This window comes from Myotis myotis, unplaced genomic scaffold (genome assembly GCF_014108235.1).
Source record: "Myotis myotis isolate mMyoMyo1 unplaced genomic scaffold, mMyoMyo1.p scaffold_m19_p_13, whole genome shotgun sequence".
NCBI lineage: Eukaryota > Metazoa > Chordata > Mammalia > Chiroptera > Vespertilionidae > Myotis > Myotis myotis.
In genome coordinates, this window is record NW_023416317.1 from 55,098,655 (window position 1) to 55,116,259 (window position 17,605).

Genomic DNA, 17,605 nt, shown 5'->3' on the forward strand with positions numbered 1-17,605 from the left:
TTTCCTTTCCACTCTCTCTAAAAATCAATGGAAGAATGTCCTCGGATGAGGATTAACAAGAAAAATAAAATAAGTACATACAATGTATTAAAACATATATATCTCTATCGATAGATAGATAGATAGATAGATAGATAGATAGATAGATAGATAGATAGATAGATAGATGATAGTAAGAGTCCCGTTCATTCTCTGGAATTCTAGAATCGTCCATCACAGACTCCCTGAAGATATAAGGAACCCGTCTGAGCTTCGTCGCTCTGCCGGAGCGCCTGCACCGTGCCCGGGGCCGTGCCCCTGCTGCACGCAGCCATTTACCCGACGGATGCAGGTGTGCGTCTGAGGAAATGGCGCTCTCCCCCCAAGGCCACACTCCCCTCCGGGGACCAGATGCTGTAACTCAACCCGCGTCCCTGAAACCCGTGCCTAATCCCCCCGGAGCCGCACAGCGTCGGGCTCGGTTTTTCCCACATGCCAGCTGTCCAGCACAGTCCGCGCTCGAGGCACCGGTCACCCCCGGATTAACTGCCCCCCCTAAACTCCACCAGGCCTCACTCTTCTTTGCCACCACAGTCCTCGTCCCTAATGTCGGGCACAGAAGAGGGACCCAAAGACATATTCACTGAAATGAAATCTCAGCCCCAAACCCTAATGCCCTACAGGTCATGGGTGTCCGACCCAGAAGGCGCCAATCAGAACCGAGCCACGCACTCTGCCAGGGAACGTCTGACCGCGCACAACACAGGGAATCCAGCCCGACCCCTTCAGTACGACCCAGCGAAACATTTTTTCCGGCAAAAATGTCACCTTGAGAGTAACTGAGGGGTCACAGCAGGGCCACTCCCTGATGGTGCAAAAGTGAACATGGGGATCATGTCTTAGACGCTTCAGCTTGTCAAGAACCTCACAAGAAGGGAGATGGTAGCTCTTCCAAAGGGGAAAAGTGTTGTTGTTGTTGTTGTTGTTAATCCTCGCCCCAGGATAGTTTTCCACTGATTTTTAGAGAGTGGAAGGGAGAGAGGGTGAGAGACAGAGAGAGAGGGGTGCATGCACCCTGCCTGGGGCAGGGATTGAACCTACAACCCAGGTAGATGCCCTTGACTGGGAATCCAACCTGTGACCTTCGGTGTGTGGGCCGACGCTCCACCAGAGCCACACCAGCCAGGGCAAAAATTCTTGTTTTTTAAAATATGTTTTTATTGATTTCAGAGAGGAAGGGAGTGGGAGAGAGAAAAACATCAATGATGAGAGAGAATCCTCGATGGGCTGCCTCCTGCACACCCCCTCCTGGGGATGGAACCCACAACCCGAGCATGTGCCCTTGACCAGGAATGAAGCCCTGAACCCCCGGTTCCTAGGTCAGTGCTCAACCACTGAGCCACAAGGGCTGGACGAAAATCACTGTTCTCATTTTTTTGCCTTTGGGACCACTGGCGGATCCAAGCTGTAGGAATACATTATCGCGGCCATCTGTTAGCACAGGACAATCTATTTTTCTTGGGGAAAACTGAACATCTCCGACATGTGTTTTCTTTACAACACGGTTCGTGCGAGTTGTTGGAATAAATCACCATGTCCCATTTCTATTTTTGTCCTTTCAGAGAGAGTTTCCCAGTTCTTTGGGAGATACACATTTTTAATCCTTAAAGGGAAATTACACACTGAACATGCAATCAGATGCCACCATGTGTTCACCGGGGGCAACGGGAAGGTCTTATTCGTGAGGAGCCCAAGAGCAAGAGCAACTTTAAGGCCGATCAGAATCGGTGCCGCCAACGCCTACCACCACACCCCCTCAGAGCTAATTCTTAAAAGCTAATTGGTTATGTTACTGTGATGCCAGCCTTTTCCCTTTGGACCTAGAATATAAAAATAATGAGTTTCTGCCCTGGCCAGATTTCTCAGTGGTTAGAGTGTTGGCCCTGGGACCGAAGGGTTGTGGGTTTGATTCTCGTGCCTGGTGGGGTGTGAGTGGGAGGTAGCCAGTCAATGTGTCTCATGTGGCTGTTTCTCTCTCTCCCCCTTCCTTCTCCCTTCCACTCTCTCTCCCCTTCCCCTGCCCTCCCACTCTCTCTAAAAATCAGTGGAGAAATGTCCTCACTCCTGGGGTGAGGATTAACACATAGTGCCAATAAGCATGCATTTCCGGCTACTTTTCAGTCGTGGCTGAAAAGTCCCTTGTCAACATTTATGTTCTTCCTGAAAAGCCTTTTACAATTCGATCCTGAGCTGCACAAAATCTATTGAGTTTTTCTATATTAGACTCATCATATATTTCAATGAAAAATGGATCCCCCAGCCTAGCTGGCATGGCTCAGTGGTTGAGCGTCAACCTACGAACCAGGAGGTCACAGTTCGATTCCCGGGCAGGGCACATGCCGGGTTACAGGCTCGATCCCCACGGTGAGGCTTGCAGGAGGCAGCCGATCCATGATTCTCTCTCATCATTGATGTTTCTATCTCTTCTCTACCTCTCCCTTCCTCTCTGAAATCTATAAAATATGTATATATTTTTAAATGGGGTACCCAGAACTCAATGATACGTGATTATGAGAATGATTTATTAAAAGTAACATCTCACAACAGCAATGTTTCTGATACAAAGTATTTACGAACCCTCCTGTGAAGTTTTCGTTGCCCTGATGACTATACATACCATCCCTTACTGTGGTTTGGAGCAAGGAGGAAAACCAGGACACTTGTCTAATAAGCCAACATGAGAATGTTGTCTAGTGAGTCAATATTCATGAGAAGTTGTCCCTATCGCCCGGTCCATCTTTCTCCAGCTGAGCTCCTGCTGTGTCCTCTCCATCCTTCCAGAATGCGTTGTGAGAAATGACCACGCCATCAGCGTGCAGGCTGCGACTGTTTTCACTGCTGAGACAATGGAACGTGCATAACTTTGGGGGAAGAAAACCGAAATGATGGAGGAAGAGCTCACTGACCACAGATGTCCTCCTCGCTGATTCGGGATAAAAACTGGAATAAATTATTGGTTTAATAATATTGTTCAAGAGCTGCCGGTTTCCTGAAAAATCTTAAAACGACATACAATTGCCGGGTGAGTTCTTTCTCCGGCTGAAGATATTTAAAGACTGTAGTCCCTTGAGGACAAACAAATTTGAATTATTCTCAGAGTCAAATACATTTGTAAAAAGACATTTAAGTAAAACAATGAGAAGGGAGCCCTCCGTGTATTAACCATGTCCCCATGCCAATACTCATCGGTATCAGCATCACTTACAGATGTCTCACATCCAAAACAGGCTTAAGATTTATTCTAGACCAAGAAGAGGACCCAGATTCTATCCTGGTTTAGGCAAAAGGCAGTAAAACAATTCGAAAAGCACCAGACATTCTCTCTTCTCTGGGTCAATAAGAGGAATGGGGGATTCTGGTTACTCCAATAAGAAATTAGGATCACTATAAGACTCCTAGACTTTTAATTTATAAAAGAATTGTACTACAAAGCCCACTGCATGAGAGAACATATTTGCCAATGTTATCACCGATAAGGGTTTAATCTCCAACATTTATAGGGCACTCATACAACTTAACAAAAGGAAGATAAACAATCCAATCAAAAAATGGGCAAAGGACCTAAATAGACACTTTTCAAAAGAAGACATTCAGAAAGCCAAGAGACATATGAAAACATGCTCAAAGTCACTAATCATCCAAGAGATGCAAATCAAAACAACAATGAGGTACCATCTCACACCTGTCAGACTGGCTATCATCAACAATTCAACGAACGACAAGTGCTGGAGAGGATGTGGAGAAAAAGGAACACTTGTGCACTGCTGGTGGGAATGCAGACTGGTGCAGCCACTATGGAAGACAGTATGGAGTTTCCTTAAAAAACTGAAAATGGAACTCCCATTTGACCCTGTGATCCCACTTCTAGAAATATATCCCAAGAAACCAGAAACACCAATCAGAAAGGATATATGCACCCCCATGTTCATAGCAGCACAATTCACCATAGCTAAGATCTGGAAACAGCCTAAGTGCCCATCAGCAGATGAATGGATTAGAAAACTGTGGTACATCTACACGATGGAATACTATGCTGCTGTAAAAAAGAAGGAATTCTTACCATTTGCAACGGCATGGATGGAACTGGAGAGCATTATGCTGAGTGAAATAAGCCAGTCAATGAAGGAAAAATACCACATGATCTCACTCATTTATGGAAAATAAAGACCATTATAACCTTATGAACAAAAATAGATACAGAGGCAGAGCAGCCTCGTACAGGCTATCAAACAACAGCGGGAAGGCTGGGGAGGGTTGGGGGGCAGGAAGCAGGGGGTAAGAGATCAACCGAAGGACTTATATGCATGCAAATAAGCATAACCAATAGACATAAGACACTGGGGGGTAGGGGAGCCAGGGGATTGTCAAGGGTGGGGGAAAAAAAGGAGACATATGTAAAACCCTTTGTAATACTTTAAGCAATAAAACAATTTAAAAAAAAAAAGAATTGTACTATACAAAGTGCCTATAAACAGGGGTGGGGAACGTCTGGCCCGTGGGCTGTATAAGGCCCTGAAAATTATGGTCTGGCCCTTAAAAGGCATGAGGGATGAGTGAATGAGATGTCTGACCAAATAGAGCAGCTAATTTTTAAGTGGATAATTGTGTATGGCCCAAGAACAATGTTATAAATATCCAAACGGCCCTTGGCGGGAAGAAGGTTCCCCACCCTGCTCCAGGACACGGTGGCTGCGTCAGGACCACGGTAAGACTTCTCGGTGCCTTGGAAACTTGACGTCACTGCAATGTGGACGAACGCGTTCTTCCTCACGTGAAACATCCCTGGAGCCTCCTGGGTGCGGGGCCTCGGGTCAGGACCCAGAGGCAGGGAGGATGTGAGCTCGCCTGTGAAGCAGCTCCAGCCCAGGAGGAGGAGCCACACGTATAAACATGTACATCGAGGGACGCCTAAAATGTGGCGGCTTCATGGATTTCTCCAAAAGCAGACTCTGCCCCCAAAACGTGGGTGCACGCGGCTTATTCGGAAGGTCATTCACAAAGCAACTTCAGGAATGCTGTTTGGCCTTAGAAGAGACAGACTCACTGTCAATAGGACAAACGAGCGGGTTACTACGTGGGCCGCGGGGCGCAGTCCACGGGGCCTGGTGGGGGTGGGGGACCAGGCCCAGCGAACCTCAGCACCGGCCCGTGAGGGCTGGCCAGCGGGCCTGTCCCCTGCTCTCCCTCGTCGGCTCAAGGTGACCTCTGGACCCGCTGGGCTATCGGCTGGAACACGCCATTCCCAGGCTCCAGAGGTGGGACGCCACCGGGTGGGCAGGGGAGACCGTCCACCTCGGCCACAGTGGGCCCCGCAGCCGAGGGCACAGGGGACGTGGGACCGAGAGGACGTGGGGCCGCCAGCCCCTGCTCCAGGTGACGCCGCAGAAGCCTATCATGGCAGAGTGGGGCCCGGGAGAGAGCAGGTCAGCTCTGCCTGCGGGTCAGGGGAGACTGAGGACACAGGTGTCCACGCTGCATAGACGTTCCCAGGGCTAACGTAGGGGAGGGCGTGGACCGCTCTCCTCGGTTGCAGATAAACATCTGGATTCGTGGAACAGCAGGTGACAGAGCTCAGGGGGTGTGGGGCCGGACCTCTGTGTTAGCTGTGACCAAATCTACTGCTTAAATAAGTCTCTACCGGGTGGGTTCCCAACCTAATTAGGTTGTGACAGTCCAAGTTATTTCTTTTAACATATTTTTATTGATTTCAGAGAGGAAGGGGGAAGGAAGGGACAGACAGAAACATCAAGGATGAGAGAAAGTCATGGATTGGCTGCCTTCTGCATGCCCTCTACTGGGGATGGAGCCGGAAACCCAGGCACGTGCCCTGACCGGGAATCAAACCGTGACCTCCTGGTTCCTGGGTCGGTCGATGCTCAACCATTGAGCCACATCGGCCGGGCCCAAGTCATCTTAGACAAAGACACTTCTCGGATCCCCAAGGCTGCCGCGTGGGAGCTTTGGGAACTTCCCCTGCACTTGAGGTCTCCTTGGCTCCTGGAGGAGGAGTGACTCAGCCCACACAGGGTGCCCAGCGCGGCGAGGAGGCTTGGCCCTGCTTCCGAGCCTGCTGACACCCGGGCTGCTCCAGTGGCGCGTGGGCTGGCATCGCCGGCCGTCCTCTGGCGCACGCCTCCCTCCATATGTCTCAGGCCTCTTCACCTTCCCCTCCGGCTGCGACAATGAGAGGATTGCAATCAATACGTCCACGCTCCTCGCTCCAAATTCTCAAAGTGCTTGGGAATGAAAAACGGTCCAGGGAAAGGAGCCAAGGTGGAGGCAGGGAGGAGATGGGAGGAGGCAGGGAGGAGGCGGGGATGAGATGGGAGGAGGCAGGGAGGAGGCAGGGAGGAGATGGGAGGAGGCAGGCAGGAGGCGGGGATGAGATGGGAGGAGGCAGGGAGGAGGCAGGGAGGAGATGGGAGGAGGCAGGGAGGAGGCGGGGAGGAGGCAGGGAGGAGGCGGGGAGGAGGCAGGGAGGAGATGGGAGGAGGCGGGGAGGAGGCAGGGAGGAGATGGGAGGAGGCAGGCAGGAGATGGGAGGAGGCAGGGAGGAGGCAGGGAGGAGGCAGGGAGGAGATGGGAGGAGGCAGGCAGGAGATGGGAGGAGGCAGGGAGGAGGCGGGGAGGAGGCAGGGAGGACACAGGGAGGAGATGGGAGGAGATGGGAGGAGGCAGGCAGGAGGCAGGGAGGACACAGGGAGGAGGCAGGGAGGACACAGGGAGGAGGCAGGGAGGAGATGGGAGGAGGCAGGCAGGAGGCAGGGAGGACACAGGGAGGAGGCAGGGAGGAGATGGGAGGAGGCAGGCAGGAGGCAGGGAGGACACAGGGAGGAGGCAGGGAGGAGATGGGAGGAGGCAGGCAGGAGGCAGGGAGGACACAGGGAGGAGGCAGGGAGGACACAGGGAGGAGGCAGGGAGGAGATGGGAGGAGGCAGGGAGGACACAGGGAGGAGGCAGGGAGGACACAGGGAGGAGGCAGGGAGGAGATGGGAGGAGGCAGGGAGGACACAGGGAGGAGGCAGGGAGGAGATGGGAGGAGGCAGGCAGGAGGCAGGGAGGAGGCAGGGAGGAGATGGGAGGACACAGGAAGGAGGCAGGGAGGAGATGGGAGGAGGCAGGGAGGAGGCAGGGAGGAGATGGGAGGACACAGGAAGGAGGCAGGGAGGAGATGGGAGGACACAGGAAGGAGGCAGGGAGGAGATGGGAGGAGGCAGGGAGGAGGCAGGGAGGAGGCAGGGAGGACACAGGAAGGAGGCAGGGAGGAGATGGGAGGAGGCAGGGAGGAGGCAGGGAGGACACAGGAAGGAGGCAGGCAGGAGGCAGGGAGGAGGCAGGGAGGAGGCAGGCAGGAGATGGGACTGGCAGCCTCTGCACAGGCAGGAGGCAGACGGGCAGCTGGGCAGCGGGAAAGGGTGGAGCTGGACCTTGGACCAGACAGGAGGACACTGGGTCTCAGGCCTGGCTTTGCACCATTCAGGTGGGCACAGGTAACTTCAGTCTGGTGCAGCCTGCAGCCCCCCTTTCCCTTGTAACGTAGAGGCATTGGGCCAATAAACAGCCATTATCCCTCGGTTCTGAAAATCCTAAACATGTTTTTCTGACACACAGGGGTCTCAGCTTGATTCGTCTCCTCAGAAGGCCCGGAGTCTGCGCCGTCAGCGCTCCTTCCTCTAGCGCCCCCTCCAGTGCCCCCTCCAACGCCCCCTCCAATGCCCCCTCCATTCCAGACCGTCCTGCCTGCGTCTTCCTTGCTCCACTGGACGTTCCTGTTCCTTCGGCAGAGAATGCGTTGCGATCTCGTTCTCCCCCCAGCGCTCAGCCCACACCTGACCAAGGACTTTAACAGGAGTTTCTGGAACCGAACGGCTGTGCCCACCTCCTCGCTTGTTCAGTCAAGGTCTTGGTTGTGAGGGGGGGGGGGGGGGGTTCCACATGCAGGTATCTATTCATTTCTCCTAAGAACCACTTCCTGGCATTCTGCTGTATGAATGAACCACATGTAACTGAACATCCACGCGTAGATATTTAGAGGTTTCTAATGACGCTGCAATGAATACCTTTCTTTACATATTTTTGTTCAGTTGCCTAATTATTTCCTCAGGGGAAGTTTCTAAAAATACAATCGCTGGCTCAAAGACCATGTTCATTTTCACTTCGTTTTTTAACTAGTTTTTTTTTTTTTTTTAATAACGTAAAGGTCATATTTGATCTTAGCAAAAAAATAATAAATCGAAAATTCAGATGAGCACAGAGTTATAAATAAAAGCCCTCTTTCTCGCTAGGCCCTCCAGCACCGTTCCTTAGGGCAGGGTGGGGAACCTTTCTGTGTGGGTATTTATAACATCATTCTCGGGCCACACACATCATCCACTTAAAACTGGCCTGCTCTACATGGTCAACTCATTTACTCAACTCCCCCCTCATGCCTTGGCAGGGCCAGACCACATGACTCCCTACCCCGACATTCCCTACCCGTGCCTTAGAGAGAATCATGCGGATCCCCCCATAAGTTTTGTCCAAATAAAAAATCGATATAAATGTAACTGTATTTGTGTATATACGTACTCCCACACACACAAGTATAGGCATAGATTCCTTTCCAAAGGCCGTTATGCTTGTATTTAATTTTAATTCGTGTTTCAGAACCGGCTACCCCAACATTTACATCCCTACCCACGGCGGACGAGGAGGTCTGCTCTTCTGCATGTAGACGTAAGGTGTAGAGTATTAAGAAGAAAAACCGGTGGCCACACTCTCTCAGCTTTGCTGTCCTCTTTAAAAGTCAGCTGAGAATATCTCCTTGCAAGGCTGTGTTGGGCATTAAATGAGATAGATGATAGAGAGAGAAACTCCATGTGTGGCCGGGCCCACAAACTGTGTGTGAATAAATAGTAATAGTTGACATTATTATCATCATCATCGTTTGGTTGATCGGTCCCATTGAAACAGCTGCATGGAGTGGCGCCCGTTTTGTCTTTAACGTTAAGAAAATAAACCTAATGTTTTAGCCCGAGACCGAGCATCGCTGTCCTTAGTAACACGGCCGAGGCCTGGGAGTTCTGTCTGCGGGGCTGGCTCCCGTCTCCAGGGAAGAAAATAGCTCCTTTGCTACCATGCGAGGCAGCCCTCTGGCTCCAATTTCCTGCTGATCCCTCCTCGGAGGCTCTGAGGGCCCTGGTGAATGTCCCCAGATTCTATCTTAAGGCACAGTAATGAAATGCCACTGGGTGGAGAGGCGGCAGCGGGCGGAGGCTCCGAGGATGAGCGGGCGGGTTTCAGGGGCCCCTTCCCCGTGATGTGACGGAGACGGATGGCCCGCCCCACAGCTGCGGGCTGAGTCTGGTGGCCCATCCGCTCAGCCCCGCGGGAGGCATCTGGCTGGTCCCGTCCCTGGATGGCAGGGAGCCCACTCGCATGCAGCAGCTGCAGAGAGAGGCCGAGTATGTGCAAACGTGCTGGCCTCGTGTTCATCTCGCGCTGCACCCCCGGCCCCTCCCAGCACAGGGCTGTCCTTGCATCCAAGACAGGGGAGCCGGGGATAAGGAGGAGCGGGGAGAAGCTGTGGGGAAAAGAGGGGGGAGAAGGACAGTGGGGAGGATGGAAGGGGAAGGGGGAGTCTGAGAGGGAGGAATAGGGGTAACACGGGGAAAGGCCTGATTGGGGACAATAAGAACCGCACTGGAGATCACACACCAGAAGCCTGGCCGTGTGGCTCAGTGGTTGAGCATTGACTTGTGAAACCAGGAGGTCATGGTTGGATTCCCAGTCAGGGCACAGGCCCAGGATGCAGGCTCGATCCCCAGTGTGGGGTGTGCAGGAGGCAGCTGATCCGCGATTCCCTCTTGATGTCTCTCTCTCTCTCTCTCTCTCCCCCCCTTCCTCTCTAAAAATCAATAAAACAATTTTTTTTGTGTAAAGAAGCTACCGAGACACATTCACAAACATGCAACCCTGCGTCCCAGTTTAAGGAGGAAGCCCATGGAATGCCGCGCAGACCGGGCAGCTGAAGGAAGACGGAAGGGAAGGCGAGTTGGGGGACACGGCTTTGCCCTCCTGCAGGCAAGATCCGCGGCGAGGTGGCGGGTTGGCTCGGCGGCCCTCTCCCTGCTGACTTGCGGGGTTGGAGTGTCAGCACCTTCTCCAGCCTATTTAACCGGTGAGCGTGCGAGTGGAGACTAGGTCAGGCGTGGAGACGCGGGACAGAGCGGGGGAGGAGGCACAGCAACGTGGAGGCAAGCCCCTGGGACCTGTCCCTAGGCCTCCGTCAAGCTTCTCACGTCGTGCGTGGAAAACAACAGAAAACGCCCGGCTGGACTGACGGGAACAGAGGGGTCTCTCCCGGCCCTGCCATTCTCTGCGGGGAAAACCCAGCGTCCCCCACGCTTCCCCGCGCCCTCAGCCGCTGGCTCCAGGTCCTTAGGCAGCAGATTATTATTAGTTCTACGGGAAATATTGAACCACGGTCGCTCTCAGCAGTATCTTGCTGCTTAAGCGGAAATGTCACGAGGTATTTGATCATAGATACCAGCCGGGCAGGCCAGAGACTCCCACCCAGAGAGGCGGCACCGGACGGGCGCACAGGGGCCGGGGTGTCCAGACACATCGTGCTCCCGAGGCCGGCGATTTCGCTTCCGGCCTGTCTGCCTGCTTGTTCTGCTGAGGCGGCCGCCCCCAGCCATGGGTTCTAGCACTTGCTTCCCAGTCATCTGATGAAGTTGCAGGAAAGAGCGATCCAGCAGCAAATCGGTGGCCTGCGTTCCTGCCCTCGCTCTCCGTCTCCCTGTGAGAGCGAACTCGGCAGGTCTGCCTAGGCCTTTGCGAGCACCTGTTCCCAAGAAAGGCAAACAAGACACGTGTGGCGCAGTTCCCTTCCGGTGTCTTAAACATGTGACTGATTCGTAGACTCAAAACACCTTGGTATTGAAAAGAAGCTTCTGAAGTCGTTAGACTCGGTCACTTCAGATGTAGCAGGAGGAGGGGAGGCAGGCAGAGCAAATTGAACTCTCCCTCCCTCCTTCTCTTCCTCCCGCCCTCTCTCCCTCACTCCCCCCTCTCCCTCCCTCCCTCCCTTCCTCCCTTCCTTCCTTCCTTCCTTCCTCCCTTCCCTCTCCCCTCCCTCCCTCCCTCCCTTCCTATTGTGGGTTTTCCGCATTCTGCACACAAAACCACCAGAATGAGGCTGAGCAGGGGACCGACGCTAACACACGGATAAGGGGGTGTCATCACAAAGCCATCGCTCCTGTGCTCATGGACGGAGGATGCCCCCGAGGATTTGAAGACCCTTGGTTTGGTTCAGCCTCCCTCCTGCCTACTCAGCCCTGGGTTTGCTCACCCCTCTTCTTCTTTCCGTCTTTAGGACACAGTCTCCTTTGATGCAGACTCCACTCCTAAAATCCCAAATCCTTGGGGTCTGTGCAACCCAGGGTTTCATGTGACAAACCTCTGGGTTCCATCCCATAACTCGGCCTCCAGCCAGCCTCTCTCCTGCTCCACCACGGTCGTCTGCAGACTGGGATCCTGGTGCCCGGGATCCCAGTGCCCGCCTGTGTGCACACTTTCCAACGGGATCAGGGGACACATTTCCCAACCCTCCGTTACCAGGTATACTTTCCCCTAAAACGTATCTGCCTAAGAAAGTGCTTCTAGTCAGCATTATGCCAATTCCTTTCCATCATCCCCACCCTCATCTTTACGAAAGCATAGCTCTCACCTGCCGATTTAAAAAAAAAAAAAAAAAAGTATTTTTATTGATTTCAGAGAGGAAGGGAGAGGGAGAGAGAGATAGAAACATCAATGACGAGAGAGAATCATCCATCGGCTGCCCCCTGCACACCCCCTACTGGGGATGGAACCCAAGACCTGGGCATGTGCCCTGACCAGGAATCAAACCATGACCTGCTGGTTCATAGGTCAATGCTCAACCCCTGAGCCACGCCAGCTGGGCTCACCTGCCCTGATTTTACTCTCATGAGATAATTAGTTGGTTTCCTGTCCTTTGCCTCCCATAACTTTGAAGGAGGATTTAATAAACATATCCACTAATACACCACTAAAAATAAGTCTGATGCTAGAATATAATGTGCTTTTGCCATGTATCCTTCAGGTGCTCGTGGCATTGAGTAACGTGGCTATTTAAAAATAAAGCAGAGATGTGACAAAGAGTGGAGGTCTCATCAAGTCTCATTCTAACAACAGGTAATGTTGATCCTTGATGTAGGGGCTAATTTAAAACCACAGCACCAATCATCGCATGGAAAGGTGCACTTCCAGCACCATTCTATGCAGTGTTTACAGAAATTTATATTGTGTGCTATTTCGATCAGTTGCCAACTAATTGTAACAAATCAATGAATCCAGAAGAAATGTCTTAACATTCAGACTTTGTGGTCGTGAGAAATTTTACATAAAAATATGTTTGGTGTATGTGCCTATTTGGGGGTAGCTAAGTAGGAAGAGAGACCACGAAAGCCTTCCACAGGAACATGCAGCACTTCGGACACGACCTATGGGGAAGCTGACGGGGAATTCGGGTTCAGTGAGAAGAAGGAACGGGGTGCGGTATTTGGCCCCCGGACAGACTCGCTGGAGTGTCTTGTTAAATAGATGGCGATGACCGAATCACTGGTTTGCACACCTGGAGGTACGCTTCAAAGAGAGACGTATTTTACAATATGAACAGTGACAACAGACTGGAAGTCAGATCCTTCGTTTAAACAAAGGAAATATCAGGTAACACTCACACATGTGCAAGAAGGTCGATTCTCAAAATCCCTGAGCTGGTTCGGAAGGAAACCATCGGCGGTTCCTCGCGCTCGACCCTGGCTGCTCTCAGTGTGGTCCCCGACCCATGAGCAACCTCCTTCGAAATGCAGGTCCCAGCTTCCCACCCCCAGCCCCGCAGAATCCGAGTCTCCTCACTGGTTCTGACTGGAAGGTTCTGGAGTGCTCCAGAGCCCAGTACAGAGGAAGACCTGCTCTGCGAGACCCTCCCCCGAGAGAGTCTCTGAGTCAGCCCGTTCCCCTCACCTTCAACATGCCTCCTGCGGGGTTTCCTGCCCCGGTGATGGGCCCAGCCCTTGGCCAACCTGGCGAGAAATCTGAGTCCCCCTCTGAGCCCGAACCAACCGGTATAAAGGACCCAGCGCAGGCTCTCGGGGCGCCTCACGCCTGGGAACCCATCGGACTCAGTCCTAGGCTTTCGGTGGAGGCCAGGGCGGTGGCTGCGGGGGCTTTAAACCGGCCCGATGCTCAGAGTTCACACCGTCTCTCTCGCCTGAACAACTCACACAGCACAGCACCTACTGGGATGTCCAGCTCTGCTGTCGAGGAAGCAGAGGGACAGTCCGAAGGCCGCTGTGACACCATGTGGGTGCAGGCTCTCCCTAGTTTGCCCGGCTACATCCTGTCATGGAGGAGGGAGCGGGCGATGCTCTCGTCTCCGTGCCGATGACTGTCAGCAGGTCTGACGGCCACACACCACTGTGTCATTGTTTTACTTGTTTTATAGATAAAAACGGTAGAAGCTCAGAGAGGGAGCACTTGCCTAGAATTAGGCAATTCACGAACAGAGAGGTTAGGCCTGGAGTCTTCTGGTTTCCAAGGCCAAGCCCTGCCCCGGGGCCACGGAACGCCCAGAAGGCCGGGGCGCCCACGGATCGATGACGCCCTGTCATCTCAGCTGGGTCAGGAGGAGGTGTCTGGGCTCCAGGCAGCTACTGCCCGTGAGAACAGTTGTTCCCTCTCCGGCGAGGCTCTGGGGCCCGGAGGCAGCGACGCTGACAGACACGGGCGGCAGGTGTGTCACAGACACCGGGCGGCGGGTGTCTCAGCCACATGCCTTTCCTCTGAGAAACGTCTCCGTCTGTAACTGAGCCCCCGGCGTGCCAGACAAGCAACAGATGTCGGGGGAGTGTGGGGAGGGGTGGCGAGGGACGAAAACAGTTCCTCCGGCTCCTGGGCCTCAGCCCCGCGACCCTCCACGTGCTGCTCTGACAGTGAGCTGTGCCCCGCGGCCGGGGCGGGCAGGTCAGGAGGCAAGACACGGGAGCCGTGGGTTCGAGCCCGGTCAGGGCGCATACAAGAAGCAACCCAGGAAAGCATCCACAAGTGGGACAATAAACCCACGTGTCTCTGTCTCCCTCCCGCTTTCTCCCTAAATATCCATACACGTGTGTTTTTAATTGTGGTAAAAACACGCAAACCAACCGTCCTGACACGTCCCAGTGCCCAGCTCAGCGGCATGAGGTGCGTTCACACTGCCGGGCTCGTCACCCCCGCCACCTCTGGAACTTTCCTCTTGTAAAACCGGAGCGCTGCTCCTACCGGATCCTGGCCTCCCTCCCTCCGGCCCCGCAGCCCGCCAGCACGTGGCAGGCCTTACGTTTTTTATTCTGTGGTGAATGTGGTCCAGGCTTGGGGACCAGACAGCGTGGCAGCCACTGGAAACAGCCCGGTGCGTTTGGCCAGAGCACCCTGCCCGTGGCACTCAGTGTGGCCTGGTGGGGGAGCCGTGGCACTCAGTGTGGCCTGGTGGGGGGAGCCGTGGCACTCAGTGTGGCCTGGTGGGGGAGACGTGGCACTCAGTGTGGCCTGGTGGGGGAGCCGTGGCACTCAGTGTGGCCTGGTGAGGGGACCGTGGCACTCAGTGTGGCCTGGTGGTGGGGGCCGTGGCACTCAGTGTGGCCTGGTGAGGGGACCGTGGCACTCAGTGTGGCCTGGTGGTGGGGGCCGTGGCACTCAGTGTGGCCTGGTGGGGGCAGCCGTGGCACTCAGTGTGGCCTGGTGGGGCAGCCGTGGCACTCAGTGTGGCCTGGTGGGGGAGCCGTGGCACTCAGTGTGGCCTGGTGAGGGGACCGTGGCACTCAGTGTGGCCTGGTGAGGGGACCGTGGCACTCAGTGTGGCCTGGTGGTGGGGGCCGTGGCACTCAGTGTGGCCTGGTGGGGGGACCGTGGCACTCAGTGTGGCCTGGTGGGGGGCAGCTGTGGCACCCAGTGTGGCCTGGTGGGGGGAGCCGTGGCACTCAGTGTGGCCTGGTGGGGGCAGCCGTGGCACTCAGTGTGGCCTGGTGGGGGAGCCGTGGCACTCAGTGTGGCCTGGTGGGGGAGCCGTGGCACTCAGTGTGGCCTGGTGGGGGGAGCCGTGGCACTCAGTGTGGCCTGGTGGGGGGAGCCATGGCACTCAGTGTGGCCTGGTGGGGGGATGGCAGATGCGTTCAGGAAGAATGAAAACCACGGGAAGGAGTTTGGGCCTCACTGAATGGATCTGTAGTGATGAGCCTGCAACAACCACAGCTTCCCAGGCCCGGTTTTGATTCAGGGCTTGGCTGATGGCACGTCCATGTGATGCAGGCACCCTCTTGGAAGCGCCTGTGCGCTGGGGCTCGCCCTCCTTGATCATGGGGAAGCAGCCGAGGCGAGCCTCTGGGAGGGGGAGGAGGGAGCACTTGGGACACGCTGTCTCTGAGACTCACCTCCTGACAGGTGAGTGGGGCCATCCCAGACGTGCCAGCCCCACAGCGCCAGCCCCACCCAGAATACAGCCCGGACTCGCCAGACGTCATCACTGCGCACTGTTTCAGCTCACCGGTTTGGAATGGCTTGCAGGGCCAGCTAAGGGCTGCGAGGGGAAAGTCTGGTGGTTGGGGGAGGAAGGAAGGGCGCTGAGGCTGTAAGAAGAATCTGGAAAGAGGGCGGGATCCAGGAAGCAGCCGCTCTGGCTGCTCCCAGCGAACCAGGCAAATCGGTCCTTTGCTCTCCCTCCCTGAGCTGCTCCAACACCAAGACCCAGGTGGCCGCGGGAGCCCTGGATTATGTTACGGATTCGCTATCTAGAGCGAGTGTCCCGGCCACTCCGAGATCTGCCCTTTGAGATCTAATTTCTCGAGCAAAGGGCGGACGCTGGAGGTGGGGCTCCAAGGTGACAGGACAGATGTCAGCGGGACACCACACGCTAGGGACAAAGCAGCAGACTACAACGCGGGCAGCTGGATTGTGAGACATGGTTCCGAGCTGCAGCCCGGGCCTGGGCAAGGCGGCTGGGGCAGCTCCAGGAGGCAGGGCCCAGGTGGGTGGGCGGGGCTGGCGCTAGTCCCGGATTGGCCCTGACTCTCCCACCTGGACACAGTCGGAGTCCTGTGGCGTACCTGGGGTGTAATAGAGATTTGGGGGGTTATTATTTTTTTAAATATATTTTTATTGATTTCAGAGAGAGGAAGGGAGAGGAAGAGAGAGAGAGACACATCAATGATGAGAGAGAATCATGGATCAGCTGCCTCCTGCATGCCCCACACTGGGGATCGAGCCCGCAACCCAGGCATGTGCCCTCGACCCTTCAGTCTGCAGGCCAACACTCTATCCACTGAGCCAAACCAGCTAGGGCTGTGGAATTATTTTGACTCCAAAGCTATGACACGAGGCAGGTGGGAACGGAAATATACACCGTTGGTGGATATCTGCCACGATTCTCTTCGCCTGCCCATTCTAGGAACTGCATGCTGACGTCATGCAGACTCAGCAAGGAGAGGGGCTCCGCCGGGTGCCCCGGCTTTTGAGGACCACCAGGCGGACAAACACGCCACGGCCGCCCTCCCAGGAACCTCAGGCTACAGCTCTGAGCTGTGCATCTCCTTTTTCACAAGTAACTCGGCCAAGGTCACGGGACCACGGGACTCCCCAGAGAGTCACCGCCAGCCAGCGAACCTAATTTAGCAGAACCTAAATTAGAAACCGCATCTCCGCACGGCCTGCCCCCTCCGCCCTCACGGCCCAGCCAGCTTTCCCCCAAAGACGGGGGCGGGCTCCTTTGTGAACCTAGAACAGCAGGTCGCTCTGCTTTCCACTCGCTCCCGGGTGCTCGTCCGCGGCGAACCACGTGGGACTCCAGCAGAGGGACGAGCAGGGAGAGGATGACCCATTTGGGCTGGTTCTGCTAAACTTGCTTCCCCTTAAAAACATCCTAATCCACCGTGATCGCGACAAAGAACCCAGAGTGACTGCACTCACCCCAGCCCTCCACGCACACCCTTTACTGACTTGGAAGCGAGAGTCCTGAGCGTTGGGTCACCGCCAAGCGCGCCTCTGACGCACGTGTGGGGAGCGCGGCCTGTGTGTCTCCGTGGAACCAATTAGCTCCGGTCCGGGAAAGGGAGGAGCGGAGTGAAGCTTCCGGGGATGCACGTTCGGGTGCTAACCATGAGCTCAGAGCTCAGGGCTCTAACGATCGTCTGCGGGTAAATCCCGTCCCCACGCGGGACTGAGTGGTGCCCGGTCTCCCCTCGCTCAGGATGCGTGGCTGTGGGTCCAGGACCATGCTCTGTGCCAGGTCTGAATGAGCGATCCCTCCGCCAAAGGGCTCCCCCAGACTCCGGCGCCCGGACGCACCACTCAGGACACATTGCCCGTAAGGGGGACTGTCCAGTGAGTGAACCAGGCCAGCGGCTCAAGCACAGATAGCAGACCTCAGATACAGCTGGGTCGAGAGGAGTGGGTCTTTGCATCTGTGACAAGTAACCCCCCACTTGCAGTCCCGGCGATGGTTGAGGGTAAAGGGACCAGCAATAATGCC

General features: G+C 55.0%; 1 protein-coding gene across 6 annotated transcripts in view; it reads right to left on the minus strand.

Annotated features, from left to right (window-relative positions):
• Positions 1-2,602: 2,602 nt before the first annotated feature.
• The window catches only part of SUMF1 (sulfatase modifying factor 1), a 156,890-nt gene continuing 141,887 nt past the window's right edge, over positions 2,603-17,605 (minus strand). For 2 of the 6 annotated variants that reach the window (XM_036333353.1, XM_036333359.1), the window contains exon 12: positions 5,883-6,213. In XM_036333353.1, coding sequence (XP_036189246.1) covers positions 5,953-6,213 — 261 coding nt within the window. In that variant the 3' untranslated portion in view covers positions 5,883-5,952. Of the gene's footprint in view, positions 2,878-5,878; positions 6,214-17,605 lie in introns of those variants that run through there. The other 4 variants (XM_036333361.1, XM_036333360.1, XM_036333354.1 and 1 more) reach the window with 4 other exon arrangements.